The sequence below is a fragment of the Diceros bicornis genome, chromosome 18 (assembly GCF_020826845.1).
Source record: "Diceros bicornis minor isolate mBicDic1 chromosome 18, mDicBic1.mat.cur, whole genome shotgun sequence".
Lineage (NCBI taxonomy): Eukaryota > Metazoa > Chordata > Mammalia > Perissodactyla > Rhinocerotidae > Diceros > Diceros bicornis.
Window position 1 is genome coordinate 17,054,498 of NC_080757.1, and position 16,543 is coordinate 17,071,040.

Sequence of the window (16,543 nt, forward strand, 5' to 3'; positions counted from 1 at the left end):
CCTGGCTGCGCCCGGCCCCTCACCTGGATCTGCCCTTTGCCCATGATCTTGTCCACGATCTCGTTGTTGTCTTTGTTGACCTTGGTCTTGTCGTAGCACTTCTCGTAGCACAGGATCCTCAGGGACTGAGAGCCCTCCAGCTCAATCTCGAACTCCTGGGGAAAGAGGGACGAGGGGCCTGAACCTCCAAAGCGGGGAGACACGGCTTCCTGGCAGGTGTGGGGCCCGACTTTGCAAGGGTGAGAAGGGGGCAAGGAGGGCCACGTCATGAGGCGTGGAGGAGTGTCGTCATTTTCTGAAGCTCCAGAGGCCCCCAAATCACTGATGAGGTGGAGTTTGGGGCCTGAGTGGAAACCCCCCGTCTAGACACAAATCCTGTGGTCAGAAGCCAAATGAGTAGGGAGCGGAGGACAGAGGGGTTTGAGGACTGAGCTGGCCCCACCAACAGGCTCAGCCATCTCCAGCCAACGGGACACAGGGAGTGGGGTGGGCACGGTCGTGATAAGCTCAGGGGCCCCTGCGGGGACACCAACCTTCTCACTCACCTCGTCCCACTTGGGCTCTGCTGTGTCTCGGAACACCCTGGTTTTGGCTTTGCTGACAAAATAGCCAAAGGAATCCACCTCCAGGGTACAGTATAGGTCTGCGGGGGGACAGGCAGAGACATGCTGAGTGAGGCCCGAGGCCCGAAACCCAGGAGGCAAAGGAGATAAGGCATCTGTCCCTTCTGACATCCCGTGGGCCACACTCAGGTTGCCCTACCTACAGCCCCGCGAGTCTGGCCCCTTTCCATTTCTCTGCCCTCTCCGCCTCATTCACCACCCTCCAGCCACGGGGGTCTCTTCCCTCCAACGCGCCCAGCTGCTCCCACCTTAGGGTCCTCACCATCCCTTTGTCCCTGATCTCTGCATGGCTGCCTCCTCACCACGAGGCCTCATGCCAAGGCCCTCACTGCCCACGCTGACTAAAGGAGCCCTTCGGACCCCCATCACGGGCTCCTCAACAGGGAGTCACTGGGATTTGAGGTGGGAGTCACTGGAGGGCATCTGGCCTCTGGGTGCTGAAAGCCTGGAGTAACCCCCCCTCCGTCACTGCAACAACCAAGAATGCCCCCCCCAATGCCAAAAACTCAGTTTATTGTTGTTTTCCTCATAGCACTTAACTTTAACTCAAGTTATCTTTTCCATCTGTGTGTCTTTTGTCTCCTGTCCCTCCATTATGTCAACACCCCACAGGCAGAAGCCTTGTTTTCTTGGCCACCAGCGTACCCTTGGTGCCAAGAACAGGGCTTGGCACATAGTAGGCACACAGTGAGTATTTGTGGGATGAATGAGTGAAGCTCTTACCGCCCCCAAGCACTTCAGGTAACACAGGGGCAGAGGGCTGAGGGCAGGGAGTAGGTGGGGGTGGGGAGCTTCCTCTAGTGTTTCTATCTTGAACCACGGGACTTTAAGGCTGAAAAAACCCCTCTACCCTGAGACCCAACTGAGGAGCCCACAGCACTGGGTGGTCACCCTAGGCACTCGCAAATTCACACGCTCCTCTGGGGCTCAGACCCTGGCAGCCTTCCCCCTCTGTGGGAGCTGCCCAGGTTGTTTCCCAGGGTAATGGTGTGTGTTGGGGGGTGGCTTTGGGGCACTACAGCCAATCCTTTGCAGTGTGAATCAAGGGGCAAGGGGCAGAGGTCAGAGGGTGGACATACATGCCCCTCCCAGACCTCAGGAGTTGCCCAGCTGGGCTGTTCTCTGTCAGAGGGCTTTCCTGCAGAGGGAGAGTGGACAGCGCTGCCCCAGGTTGTCTCCAGCTGGTGACGTAGACTCGATATCACCGGTATCAGAGCACGCGGGGATGTGGGTGCGGATAACAGGTGAACAATGCCAGAGGTCAAAGCACCCTGGCCTCTGCCGGATCAGAGAGCAGTCTGGGTAGCTGAGAGATGGAGGGACATGAAGTGCCGTCACCATTTATTGATTTTGGTGTGAATGAACCCTCTGTCAGGGGCCTGGGGATAGTTCATGGGATAAACGGGAGGGCTCTGGAGTCAGACAATCTGGGTTCAAATCCCAGCTCTGCACAATCACCCAACCCTCTGCCTTGGTGCTTCTGCCTGTAACGCAGGCATAACAATGGTGCCCACACCCTAGCCCTTACCGCACAGCCACATGAGTTTACCAGGACAAGAAGTCACGGTCGAAGACTCATGGGGCCTAAACCTCTCCCGAGTCAGACTGAACATCTGAGCGGGTCAGGGGGCCGGTGGAGTGGGAGGTGAAGACAATCTGGAGGTGAGGAGAGATTCTGCAGCAGCTCACCCCATGTCTACCCACCCGACCCAGTGTGGGAGGTAGAACATCTGCTCCAGGGGAGTGGGACGCTCCACCCCAATGGGCCTGCTCCCTGAGCCCCAACAGGAAGCAGGGGGTGGGGGGGCGAGACATCTGGGCACTGTGGAGATGGGAGGCCCCTGGTCCAGTTGAATGGGCTGCAGACTTGGGGGTGTGCAGCAGCCCTACAGAGCTCACTAACCAGGAACATTCCTGGGCAGCACCCCCAGGAGGGGATTCCATGGGTCTGGGGAGCGTCCAGGAAGCTGCCACATGTATCAGCAGCACAGCCCAGTGATGAGTGCGGTGGTCCCGCCACACTGAGAGAAACACCGCTCTAAAGGGAAAAGCGTGGGCTCTGGTGTTGGAAGACACGGATTCTACTCCTCCACCTGTCCCTTGAGCCCTCTGGGCCTCAGCTTCTTCGTGTATAAAACAGAAAGGATAGCAGTGGCCTCAGAGGGATGCCAGGAGGATCAGAGCAGCCGATGCACCTGGAAGGGCTCTGACTGTGCCGAGGCGTGGTCCACGTGCTGGCCAAACTGCTGTTTCCTCCAGCACCTCGTAAGGCACCCAGGCACACAGGGGCCATCTGGAAAGGAACTACTTCGTCCAGCATTTCTGAGCTCCTATTCATCCAAGGATAAGGAGACACAGTTCCTGCCCTCCAAGAACTCACAGTGGGGGAGGCAAAGTTTAAGGGACAAAGCAGTAGGACAGGTGCTGTAAGCACAGTTTGCCCTAGGGTGACGGGAACACAGGGAGGGGAGGCCGATTCACCCCAGGAACCGAGGCTTCGCCGTCCATGTCTATTGAACGGCTGTTTGCGAGCCAGCAGAGTAACCTCTGTGTGGCGCACCGCAGGGAGAGAGGCAAAGGGCAGACCTCATCCGCCAGAGAGGAAGGGCAGGCTGACGGGAGAGGAGTCAGGAGCCCTGGGTTTCTGATCCCGGGGGGATGTTAAGTCCTTTTATCTGTGACTCAGTTTTCTCATCTGGCAAACGGGGAGAAACTATTAGCTGTCTGACTGACTCAAAAATTCCTACGGGGAGAAAAAGTCAATAAAGAGTGTAATTGTATCTTGTGAAACACTAAAAATTGCACAGATTTAGTAGATGGTGATAAAGAGAGAAAAGGCAGCGGCAGCGTGTTGATGCTGCACATACACGGTCATATTTAAGCCTGCTCTTAGGTCAGTGTTAACAAGTGTGATTGCCTTTTATGGAGAAAGAAGCTGAGGCTCAGAGAGGTTAAGACACTTGCTCAAGGTTACACAGCTTGGAAGCAGCAGACGTAGGGCTGGAGTCCAGGATTTCAGACACCGGGGGGTGGGGGAGGGCTTGGGGAAGAGCAGACCTTGGAGACAAAGGGCAGGGACCACCACCCTGCCAAGAGGAGCTGGTTCCTGGCTTTTGGGGGAATGCCCACATCTCAAGGCAGCTGGCAGGGCCCAGCCTGGGAAGACCAGAGCCGAGCAGTGGGGCAGTGGGAGGCCCCACGCAATGGGTCCACAGGGACTTTCTGTGAGAGGATGAACGGTGGCTCCCCCAGCCTCTTCCAAGGGCTGGTGGTCAGGGGCACTTACTGGCTGACTGCTTAAACCCCTTGGCAGAGTGGACGATGACATGGAGGAAGCCGTAGAGTCCCGGAGACTCATCGTCTGCAAGAGAGGAAAGCCCCAAGGGAGGAGGTGACGAGAGGCTTCATCCCCTCATCCCAGCCTGGCGGGAGGCAGAAAGGGAGTACGACAGTCTGAGCCTTGATCTGACGGCACCACCTGGTGGCTGGATGAAGAAGTTTCCAGAGCCCACTGCTTCCTGGAATGTGAGCTGGTGCCTTCTTCCTCCAGTCAGCCTGGGAGGCCAGTCCACACCTTCCCTCCTGGGCCAGGGATTGGGATCCCTTCCTCAGGGCACTTTCCCTCCCGCACTGAACCCTGCCTCTCCCCTGGCTGTCCCCTTCAGTCTAGCCTTTCAGAGTGAAAATTAACCAAGGTCAGTCACTCTGTGCCAGTGAGAGAGAGACAGTCCAGCTCTGCCTGCTCTTTGGGACACAGTGGGCAGACGATCCCCATCTGTGGAGGAAAGCTCACCTTCAAACCCCCTTCCCCAGGGTGGACCATTCCCAGCAGCCAAGGGCAGCCAGATTCTACCCACTCTAGGCCAGTTACCAGCCCCGATCGTAGCTCTCCTCTGCTCAAAAACCTCCCATAGGCTCCTCAGCTTGAACAAACTCCTTTCAAGGCTTCTAAGATCTGGTCCGTGGAAACTTCCGGCCTTATTTTTCATTCGCTACTCTAATCCATCTCCCCTTCCCACCACTACCGCCCTGCCCCATGCTGCAGTCTTGCTTCCATTATCTGACTACCTTATGAACATATTAGCAACATGATCCCAGTGCACCAGGGTGCCAGATTCTTCTCTCAAGCCAGAGGGGGCTGGGGAGGAGTTGGGGCCATCCGGGGACTCAGTAGAGAACAACCCCTATTCAAGCTCTCTGTGGACCTGACAACTGAGGCTTACCAGCCCAGCCAAGCAGAAATCAGCCATTTGTAGCCAAGGGTCTTGCTAGGTCCTTCTGGAAGGCCCCAGCCATGCCCTGGGGGCTTGAACCTGCTGACTGGGCAACCTCGGATTCCAGATCTTACCATCTTTATTGCTGGTGACAGGAATGTTGTGTACAGTCCTAAGTTTGAAACAGGATCCCGTGAGCACCTGGAGCTCCACTGAGCTCAGGACAAAGGCCTGGAGATCTGCAGGAGGAGCCAAGAGAGAGGGGAACATCATCACAGGTCCACTAGAACCTGCTGCTCTTCCTTGGGGGCTACTGCAGGAAAAAAGCTAAGCTCTAGGGGCAGAGTTGGTCATTGGAAGGAAGGGAAAGACTTGTAGACATTCACATGGGGACAGTCATGGGTGCTGTCAGAGGGGTAAGAATGGGAGAGTAACTGAAGAGGCTCATGTATGTGTGTAGGAGACAGCGAGAGTGAGTGAGAGATGGACAACCCTGGGCTCTGGGTCCAGTCCTATTGCTAAATTGCTGCATGCCTTAAGCAAATCACTTAAATTCTTTGGGCCTCAATTGATCAGTAACATCAATTAAGTGCCACTTGCCCTGGCACTTTATAGAGTGACAGTGAGGGTCGAAAAGATATTAGACATGAAAGTGCTTGAAAATACAAAAGGCCCATCGTTGCTATGGACACCATCACGGCAGTGTAGAGCGGGACAGGACTTTACCCTTCTTCTGTAGTTTCTGAATCGCTTCTCTCCACTCTGACCTCTCATAGTCTGAGGACAGTAGGAACAGATAGCTCTGAAGAGAGGAGACGAGAAGTCAGTGGGGTGAGCAGTCAGGCCAACTACACTCCTGGATTCCAGGGCCCCCAACAAATCTCCTTCTCACCCAGGCACCACTAGGCTTAGAGAAGAAAGCAGCTGGGAGGACAGCCTCCTTTCTGGGAAGCCTGGTGACAGGAGTGGTGGTGCCAGTAATGGCCAGCAGAGGGCGCTAGCTCCATACCAGTGGGGAGAGGGAGTTCAGGGCTGGAGCCATGGCAGCCTCATTGGGAAATGGGGACCTGAGTCCCTGATTCCCACAGGTCAGGGCCAGGAGCCATAGAGAGTGGGCAGCCCTGGACTGAGGAAGGGGCTATCTCGGTCCCCCACCCTTCCTGACCTTTCCATTCCGATTGTGGATCCGAAACGGGATTGTGGGGGAATTGAGCAGCAGCAAGAACTCATTCTCAAACATCTTCTTTTTCAGGCGCTCGATGGCCCGGCTCTGTCCTTTGTTGGCTTTCTGCAAGGGACAGAGAGCACAGATGGCTTCCCTCTTCTCACCCTGCAGCTCTCAGCACAACATGCCCCTGTGTATTAATCATGGTTTTTTCTTTTTCTATATTTTATGATGCTTTGACATCTTAGGGGGCCTAACTCGCCAGGGAGAAAACTGCCCCTTCCAGAGTCAGCTAATTCCCAAGAGAGCAAATGACTCCTCTGCGAGTGGACCTTTCATATGTAAACCAACCAATCCTGGGTTCACAAACCACCCCCCACCTCCTTTATCTAACTACACACACCACACCTCTGCCCGAAGTTACCCAGGGCCAAGACAACTAGAGATGGCCTCTCCAGACCAAGCCTGCTGATGTTTCCCAAACTAACCAGTCCTAAGCTTTTGCCCCTGCCCTACCTTCCTTTCCCACAGAACACACAACACAGGCTCTGGGCCATGATTCCCCCAATGCTCCTCCTGTCTCCTGACCAAACCTGGTGCTTCCCCTGTGGCCCAGCGTGGTGTGATGTGTCTCTTCTCTTGGAAACTATAAGTAATAAAAATCTTCTTGCAGTGGCATTAGCCTCTCCACGTCACCACTGAGTCACCTCTATAAGTTAAATCCCAGGTATCATTGAGACACCCTGCTTAAAAACCACAGACACCTTTCAGCATAAAGCCCGATTCCTGGCCTGGCACACAGGGCCTCCCCAGGCTGGGTCCAGCCTCCACACCCAGCCTGATATCCCACCACGCCCCACCCTGCACCCTCCGCTTCATTCCCGTGGGATCATTCCCCATTCTCTAACAAGCCACTGCCTCTCGACCAGTATCCCCTTCTCCTCCAATCTTTCAAGTTTATGTTTTATAAAGGACCCCCTCTATTCTGCTTCAAGCCTCAGTGCCAACACCATCCTTAAGTTCCTCAGGTGGAAGTCACCTCTGCAGCATGTTCCCACCCACTAGATGGGCAAAACTTTGGACTCTCACACACGCTGGTGGGAACATGATTGGATGCAACCTTTTTGGAGGTAAATCTGGCAATTAACTGCACAAGCACCCTGCCCCAGACATCCCACGTGCAGGGAATCTCCCAGAGAGAATACAGTGCGGTGATGTTTACTGCAGACCTGCCTGTTAAGCGTAAAGAACCAGAAACAATCTCAACATCCAAATACGTCACTGTGCAGTCAAGCCACAGAATAGGATGCAGCTGTCAAAAAGAATCTGCTAGATCCAGGGAGCTCTAAGGCACGCTGTTAAGTGAAAAGTTTAACTTGCAAAATGGCACATGTAGTCTAGTCTCATTTAAAAAGACAAAAAGCATATACACACACACACACACCAGTATAAGCATAGAAGAGTCTAGAAGAATACACCTCAAACTGTTAACAACGGGAGATGGGTGAGCATCAGTTGTATTTTGTACACCTCAGTATTGTATTCCTCGTTCTATAACAAGCCAGTGTTACATTGGTGATTGGAAAAAAAATTATAAGTTTAAAAAACTATTATTAAAAGAATAAATCATCGCTGCTTCTGTGACTCAGAGAGACACTGTGCCTCTCCAGCAACTCTCATCACATTGTATCCCACACGGTGGTCCATAACGGGCATGTCTGCCTTTTCTATCGGTCTATCGGACAATAAACACTAGGAGGCACTTGGCACGGCCCTGCAGGCAGCAGCCAGTGGAGCTCAGACAGCACTGATTTTTTTTTTTTTTTTCCTTTGCTGAGGAAGTCTCGCCCTGAGCTAACATCTGTGCCAATCTTCCTCTATTTTGTATGTGGGTCACCACCACAGTGTGGCTGATGAGCGTTGTAGGTCTATGCCCGGGATCCAAACCTGTGAACCCAGACCACCGAAGCAGAGCACACTGAACCTTAACCACTATGCCACAGAGCCAGCCCCAGAAAGCACTGATTCGACTGAGCAGAAAGCTATGTCTACACATATGTCTGCACACCTGGGGCAGGAGGGAGGGCACAAAGCCCACTGGCTCCCAGGACCAGGTGAGAAACACGCATGCAGGATGCCCCTGGGGTGGGGATGGTGGGCAGTGCCAGATGGGGAATAGGCTCAGCTGAGGCAGAGTGGGGCGTGGTGTTCAGGAGGAGGACACCTGTGCTGGTCAGGGTGCTCCCTCTGGGCAGATGCACCTCCAGTTGGACCCCCAATCCCAGGACATCCCCCTGCTGCAAACATTCCTGAGGTTATCACTGTGGTCTTCTTCTCCTTCAAACAGAGATGTCCAAGCTGAGGGGATCCTTAGAGGCCACCCAGTGATGTATTCCTCAACAATCGGTCACGGAGCGCCTATTCATTATGTGCTAAGGACTGGGGACATAATGCTGAAGAAAACAGCCCTCAGTAGAGTTCAGATTCTAGTGGGGAAAAGAGAAAGCTGACTGTGCAATAATAATTCAGTACCATTACAGCAAAGCAAAAAGTAAAACATCAGGAACCAGGAAGCAGGGCACCCAACCCAGACTGCAGGGGGTGGACATCAGGGAAGGCTCCTCAGGGGAGGTGAGGCCTCAGCTGAGCCTGGATAGGTGAGGAGGAGAGACCAGGCCAACCAACCAAGCCCCTCCCTGCCTTTTCTGCCATTCATGGGGAAGGCGCCTCCCGCAGTGCTTTCCTCTAGCCACTGTCTTCAAATATATGAATTTAAGGCTACACATTTTCCTCTAAACAGCGCTTTGGCTACATCCCATGGGTTTTTGTAAGGCTACACATTTTCCTCTAAATAGCGCTTTGGCTACATCCCATGGGTTTTTGTATGTAGCGCTCTCATCTTCATGCAGTTCTAAACAGTCTGCAGTTTCCATTTTCATTTCCTCTTTACCATGAAAGTTTTAACTTTCCAGGCATATTCTTAACTATATTCTAGTTGTTGATTTCTAATTTTGCTGCACTGTGGTCTGTGAACATGACCAGTATGCTACCAATTTTTTTTTTAAAAATTGAGATTTTCTTTGCAGCCTAAAACATGATAAACGCCTGTGAATGTTCCATGTGTGTTTGACAAGAATCTCAGTCCTCTGTCAGACCCAAGCTTCTGTGCATTTTTATTTATTTACTTACGGTTTTTTTTTTGGTAAGGAAGATTGGCTCTGAGCTAGCATCTGTTGCCAATCTTTCTCTTTTTGCTTGAGGAAGATTGTCCCTGCTAAGATCTGTGCCAATCTTCCTCTATTTTCTATGTGGCATGCCTCCACAGTATGGTTTGATGAGTGGTGTTTTGGTCCATGCCTGGGATCTGAACCTGTGAACCCCGGGCCGCCAAAGCAGAGCGCGTGAACTTAACTACTATGCCACTAGGCCAGACCCTCTGTGCATTTTTAGATCAAGCATATTAATTGTGATAGTCAAGGCCCCTCTTTCCTTATTTATTTGCCTACTTGATCTGTCAGTTTCTGAGAGGCCTCCCAGGTCTTTTCTCTTACACACATCCTGCTTTTCCTTAAGAATGTCTTCTTCTCTTGCTTTCCTTTTCTACAGTGTTTGACATACACTGTTCTCCAGGAAACTTCCCATAATTAACCCCACTAAATTCTGAGCACTGACTCCTTGGCCTGCCCTCCATCTGCTCAGTTACTCTGCCATGGTCAGTCTTTCCCTGAGCATGTATATGCTGGAGGCCTCCCACTGTTGCATTCTGCCTCTGTTATCGGATTCCCAAACCTGACAACTTCCTCTCCCTCCACCTCCCCGGCACACCCAGTTCAAAGGGCCCCAATAAAAATGGCCAACTTCCTGTCCAGCTCAGATGCTAGGCTCTGCTCACCTCCTTCTGGATTTCACTCTTGAGGGCGGAGATCTTCATCTTCATGTCCTCCAGCTCATGGTCTGGGAAGGGGTGCACCTGGGGGCTGGCCTCAGACTCCTCAGGGGATGGAAACACTAGGTCGGCCAGGGGGATGTACCATTTGCAGTCATATTGTTGGTGCTTCCTGCAAACAAGCCAGAGGGAGACACGAGTCAGAGGGAAATTGGCTTTTTAAGCCTGAACTGCTGGAACCAAAAAACCGCCTGAAAGGGATTTACAAAAACTCATCACAGGCAAGAATGATCCCTGTCCTTGAGGAGCCCGATGAAGAAACACACATGTGGAGCAATGACAGTCGGGTTCTAGGGTCAGCCAGCAGCGGGGGTTCTGGCCCTTTGCCTCCCAGTCTTTGGCCCACTACAACTGATGTTTCTTTTTTCTTTTTGGTGAGGAAGATTCGCCCTGAGCTGACATCTGTGCCAATCTTCCTCCATTTTGTATGTGGGATGCCTGTGACAGCATGGTTTGATGAGCGGTGTGTAGGTCTCTGCCTGGGATCCAAACCTGCAAACCCCGGGCCGCTGAAGTGGAGTGTGCAAACCCAACCCTTACACCACCGGGCTGGCCCCAGAACTGATGTTTTTAAACATCTCAAATCTCTAGGGGAAGAGCAAGAGTGGGCTCACGCTTTCCTATTCCCCATCCCACACTCCCTCCTCCCTTCTAGCCTATCCAGACCTAGCTTATATTCACTATCCTTTAGGCTAGAGATGGAATACAAATGTTATTTTGAATGCCAACTCTGATCAATAGATGTCCTCTGGGGTACTGGGTCGAGGATTATAAAGCCACGTCCAAGCCTCGGTAGGAACTAGTGCTGCGGTTCATTAGTAATGTCTGCCATGGGCAAAGGACTAAAGGCAAAGGTATGTGTACTTATGATGCCATCTCTGCCTTAGAATGATCTCACACGTGATCTAGCTCCAGGGAGTCGTCCCTTTATCAAAGCTCATGATAGCCTCTCCTTCTCTCACCTCTCTCAGGACTTAGGTCTGCACCTCTCACCCTGGTCCCTTAGTGCTGCAGGGAACATATGGCTTGTCTCCCCTGGACTGTAAGGGAGTGAACTGGGCACACAGTAGGTGGTAAGGACATGTGGGTGGAAGGACATGTGGACATGTGATGAATACTGAATAATGTTTTCTGCTCACAGCACAGAGCAGATCCTTATCACTGGGTATAGAGAGGAGGTGGAAAGAGGCTTTCAAGTCAGATTAAAGTTCAAATCCTATCTCCTCCACATCTAGTTGTGTGACCTCGGGCAACTTACTTAGAAAAGTTAACTTTTCTAAGTCTTTTCTCTCACCTGTGAGGTGGGGATAATAATACCTACTTTGTGGAGTTGTTGGGAAGATTAGAAATAATATATTCAAAGTATTTGTCATGGCACCTGGCATGGCATAAGTGCTCAATAAATGGTAGCAGCAGATTGAATGAATATTCACTGAATTGCAGTTAGCAAAAATTTAGAGATGTCTAATAAAAGGAGAATGCTCAAGTAAATGATGGCATATCCACTTGTAACATCATGCAGGAAAGTAAAATGATGACTATGAAGATTAGGCAGCAACAGGGAAAATGCTTATGACGTGGGTTGAAAAATGCAGAGCCCAAAATTGGGCATTCACTCTGATTACAAGTACATGAAAAAACAGAAGAACATTTAAGAAAACTGGAAGGAAATAGAGCAGGAGGAGACTGACGCTTATGTTCAGGGGGGTGATGGGTTTTTTTTCTGTAATTTGGTTATATTACCTTTATAATTAAAGACAAGATTTATTTTTAGAAAAAGGCTACGCAGTAAAATAAAATTAATTAATATATTTTTTAAAAGGAAAAAAAAAACGCAGATTGCCCCAGGTTGCTGGGGGGCTCCACAGCGGGGCAGGGTCTAGCTCCCTCCCGCCTTGCACCCTGGACTCACGCACACTCACCCCGCAGATGTCTTCTTGAGCTTGGCGCACAGTAGGACATCTGTAAAGAGGAAGACGTGCCGCAGCTTCCGGGAGCCCTCTGACACTTCCACCAGGAAGCCATCCTTCACGAGCTGTCGCGTCTGAGGGAGAGGGCACACCCACCCCCACCTGCTCAGGGGGAGTCAGCCCAGGGCCCAGCCTGCCCTGGGGGGCGCCATCTGGGGACGGGCTGCAGGGAGGGGCCATAGTGCTTGGTGGTTAAGAGCATTGGCTTTGGGGTCACACAGACACAGGCTTGAATTCCACTTTCTGGCTGTGATCTCGGGCAAGTTCTCTGACCTCTCTGAGCCTCAGTCTTATCATCTGTAAAACGGGGATAATGATGTCTGCCCCATAAAGTAGGACCGTCCAGATGGTATACGTAAAACAGTACAGTGCCTGGCGCATAATATGTGATCAATAAATGGCAGCTTGACACTTTTCCCGCAGCTCTCAACAGCTCCCACCTGGGTGGACCCTAGTCCAGGATGACTTGGTTCCTCCACGCTGGGGCAGGAACACCCCCAACTCTGCCTAAGAAGTTGACCTAGTTTCAGTCCAACCTTGGCCTGCAGCCCCACTCAGTCCTGTTTATGCTACCTATGAGTGGATTCTTCAACCACCCCGAGGTGGATGGAGACCCTGGGCTACCCTCCGTGGGGCCGTAGCAGTGTCCTGGGGGAACCTGCAGCCATCTCTAACCTGGGCTCTGGATGGTGAGAGCATTTTGCTCCATGTGGAACTTCCAGAGTCTCCTCCCTGCCACTCTCAGAGCCAGCTGGCTTCTCTGGGGCTGTCACAATCTGTCCCAGCCTTCCCTGTGTACGATACACTGTGTGACCTACCTATGTTGCAATAAGTTGGTGAGCATGTTGAAAGTAGACAATTAAAATGATCTGAGACTGACAGTGCTCTAAACCCTCTGGAGATCTTTCAGATATCCCGGAGTCAAACAAACGAGCGACATTCCAGGGCTTGCAAACCAGGGCTGGGAGTTGCACACAGGGACAGCTCTCTACGCCCCATTAGTCACTCTCCAGACCCTGTCCCTCATTACTTCCCTCCCCAGGAGACACTGGAGGCTCGTAAATGTAACAAAAGAGCATAAACCCAGCCAGCTTGCATTCCTAAATGCCACTTAATTACCTCTCCTGGACAGGAAGGCCTATATGTGGGCCAAGCTGCTGACCCACATGGATAACTGTCTCTCTGATTCTTCAAATTGCTTCCTCTCACTGGGGTACCCACCTTTCTACCAAGAAGGGCCCCCAGGGAACTGGAGCTGCTGTACCACACCTAGGCACCACCTGGGACATTCCAGCAACCTGGCAGCCTCAGCCACCTCTCCTACCAGCCCTTCTTGCTGCCAGGCTCACTCCTAGCTCCTGCCCACCTGCTCAGCAGGCTGATCAGAGGCAGCTCAGAGCTCCCGCTCCCAGAGACTCCCCGAGCTCCCTCAGACTGAGCCATTATCTTTCAGGGGACTCTGAGGACATCATACTGCCCAGAGCAGGGGGTTTGCATTTAAGAATGAGATAGCCAGAGCCCCTGGCTTCTCGGCATGGAGACAATGCATGAGGCTTACAGACAGAGAACCCTAGCTAAAGAATCTAGTTCCAACACTTATGGCCAAGAGACCTCGTGCCAGACCTGCAGAGACTCTCCAGGCCTCAGTTTCCTCTTCTGCCTCCGTGGATTATTATGAAGATTAATGTGACACTGGACTTAAAGCTCTCAGCCCAGGGCCTGAAGATCTCTCCCTAGCTGGGCACGGGGGATCAGGGTTGGAGAGGCACAGAGGACAGGGCAGCGGTGCCTGTGTGTGCAGGAGAGCAGGGATGGGTGGTCTGGTCCGCTGCACCCTCCTCAGCCTGGGGGAGGCTGTGCTGGGTCCTGAGCTCACCTCCCCCTTAGGGGTCGTGACCGCAGTCCGGCGGGGGTCAATGTCCTCATTGATGCTAGACAGGAAGTTCTGGGAGATACGGAGGGCATCCTGTAGCAGTGGGTAGTCTGGGTGGTCCACAGGTGTGTGCTTCAGCAGGTCCTGGGAAGAGATGAGGTGGTGAGTTGTGGGGAGCGGTTCTGGGGCTCAATGAGAAACAGTGGGGAGTACTCAATCCTCACCAAAGGGATTCCGAGCAGGGGGCTCAGGGACCCACACTCTAATCTGGCCATGCCTGCAGAATCTGAACCAAAGATTAGGGTCAGAGCAGAGGGGTGAGGGCAGTGGTGCCCCTTTATTCCTCCTGAAGTCATTACTCTTCCCCATGGCGGGGGAGCCAGGTAGAGTCTCATCTCACCAGGCAGCTGAGGAGACAGCCCTCTACCCACCCCGCAGCTGCTCCAAGAACACTGGAGACCGTCAGGCAAGGGAAGTGTCTGCCTCCTAGGGAGCATCTGGCCAAATGTCAAGCTTAGTGGCCAAGCTATATTTAGACCCTGGGCCCGTTGGCATGGTTACCGCAGGCTAGGCAGGCGCAGTCGGGGTGCAGGGACCCTCTGCCCAGCTCCCCAAATGGGCTATTCTCAGTGACGCCAGCACCCTCCACCCTAAGCTCATTCTCCCACCGAACTCCTAACCCCTCCCTGGCCAATCAGGGGGCTGACACTCACGTGTAGGACCAGGGTGCTCCTGGTGACTCGGTCAATGGGCTTGTAGAGCAGAGCTGTTGGGCAAGGCAGGGAGGAGACAGGACAGATGAAATATGCGAGCAGACAGAGACCTCAGAGTCCAGCCTTATCCCCCGACTTGCCTCACTTCCCCACACGGACACCCACTTGCAGGAAGCCAGAGTAGGTTCTGCAGCAACTCACACCTCCATTCTCCCTCCAGGGCAGGCCAGAAAACACCAACAGGCGACAAGCAGCTCTGGCAGCCCAGGCCCCTCCCACCTGCCCCCTCATCTGATCTCCCACCAGAGGTGACTTCTTTGAGGGCCATCCCGCAGGCCTGTCCTAGCCTGCAGGCTCAGAGTGAATGCAGCTGCTCCACTGTACCCCCGACCCTGAATCACACAGCCACGCCTCGCCTTACCCCGCAAGAGCTCCAGTGCACCTGGGACCCCAGAATGCAGCAGGGAGACATGCTGTTTTTCTGAGAAGGGTGGCTCTCCCATGCCTGATCATCCTCATAGCTCTCTGGTCCAAGGCCTGGCATCGCCCGCTGGGAAGGGCAGGCTTTGTTCTGATCCACACAGCCAGCCTCATCTCCATGAGAAGACCTTGCTCCACGCCCTCAAACCCCGAAACAAAATAGGACAGGCTGAGGGCCAGGGAGGCAGGCCAGGTCTCCACAGAAAGACTCTGCCCTCAAGCAAGTGGCAGCTGAAGGAGCAAAGATTTCCTGAAGGAATTCAGGCGGGGCCTCTGGGAGGCTGGGAAAATGCAACTCAGCAGGGGCCCTGTTTGCCACACCCCTTGGCAACCAGAACACCAAATGAGGATTGCTGGGATTCGGCAGGGACAGGTGGAGGCAGCTGCTGGCCGATCAACACTTCCTGCAAGCAACTGTTCCCCGCCCCTCCCTCAGCCTCAGTCCTGCACCTGGAGGCCTCTGTCTATGGGGTCATGACCTCTGTCCTTCTGCCATAGGAGCAGTAAGAGGCAGGATGCTGGTCTGGGGAGGAGGACCCTAGACTGTGTGTCTCATCGGACCAGGTTGTGACAGGTCTCAGAGCTGACACTCATGCCCTAGCCAGCCCCCAAATCCTGAAGCCCTAGATGTAAATCTCCTGTGCATAGCTAAGCAGATACTTTGGGGAACAATCTGCTGGCTACAGAGAAGATGCAGTCTCAGTGGTGTGCCACGAGCCGTATCTGCAGTCTGCTTGGCTGCCCATTAGAAGCACTGGGGGAGCTCTTAAAAGATACAGCTGCCTGCCCCTCTCCCCACCCCATCAACTAAATCCCAATCTGCGGCGTGGAACCCAGGTATCGGCATTGTGAAAAAGCTCCTTTGCTGATTCTGATACAAAGTAATGATTGAAACCCACTGCTTTATGCAAACATACTTCCCACGACTTATCTGTAGTGCTTTCTTAATTTACGAATTTCTACAGACCCTCCCCATGGGCTGTGGGAGCTGGAACCGACAGGACGATGCTGGGGGTATCCTAGGACAGTGAGGGTAGAGCCCAGCTACCAGCCCAGGGGGGAGCCCAGCACTGAGGCTGTTTAGGGTACCCACCTGTGGCTTAGCTCATCTTTAGGGGGAAAAACATCACACCCCGAGAACCTCAGAGACCCAGGAGAAAGTGCGAGGGCAGCAGACACCTGCTGGGTGGGCCCTCGAGTTCCAGCCTGGGAAAGCTGATACTGCAGTGTCAGCTCCCTGCGTCCCTCTCTTGGGTCCCAGGAGGAAGAGGTTTCTGACTGAGCTCAGAGATCTGCACAAAGGGTAGGTTGGGTTTCAGAGGGGTTATTAATATGCCTGGAGTCACCTCAGGAGGCCACCTGATAGGGGCTGCGGAACCTCAGCCCCAGATGGGGGAGGGCAGCTGGAGGAGAAGTGGGGGAGGGAAGTGCAGGGAGAGGGCCCTGATACGGAGAACCAGGGGAGGAAGAGAGAACCCGACGTTCCCCATGGGGGTGTCCCCATGGCCCCTGCACGCCAGCTTCCCCTAAGAATGCAGGGTGAAGAGCCCACCTGTCCC

General features: G+C 53.2%; 1 protein-coding gene across 4 annotated transcripts in view; it reads right to left on the bottom strand.

Annotated features, from left to right (window-relative positions):
* ABR (ABR activator of RhoGEF and GTPase) overlaps positions 1-16,543 on the bottom strand; it is a 180,536-nt gene that overhangs the window by 40,720 nt on the left and 123,273 nt on the right. For 3 of the 4 annotated variants that reach the window (XM_058560160.1, XM_058560161.1, XM_058560162.1), the window contains 10 exons: positions 14,505-14,557; positions 13,795-13,935; positions 11,871-11,992; positions 9,895-10,060; positions 6,003-6,125; positions 5,564-5,639; positions 4,972-5,076; positions 3,910-3,984; positions 546-643; positions 24-155 (listed from right to left, as the gene is read on the bottom strand). In XM_058560160.1, the coding sequence (XP_058416143.1) occupies positions 24-155; positions 546-643; positions 3,910-3,984; positions 4,972-5,076; positions 5,564-5,639; positions 6,003-6,125; positions 9,895-10,060; positions 11,871-11,992; positions 13,795-13,935; positions 14,505-14,557 (1,091 nt within the window). Of the gene's footprint in view, positions 1-23; positions 156-545; positions 644-3,909; positions 3,985-4,971; positions 5,077-5,563; positions 5,640-6,002; positions 6,126-9,894; positions 10,061-11,870; positions 11,993-13,794; positions 13,936-14,504; positions 14,558-14,925; positions 15,740-16,543 lie in introns of those variants that run through there. The other variant, XM_058560163.1, reaches the window with a different exon arrangement.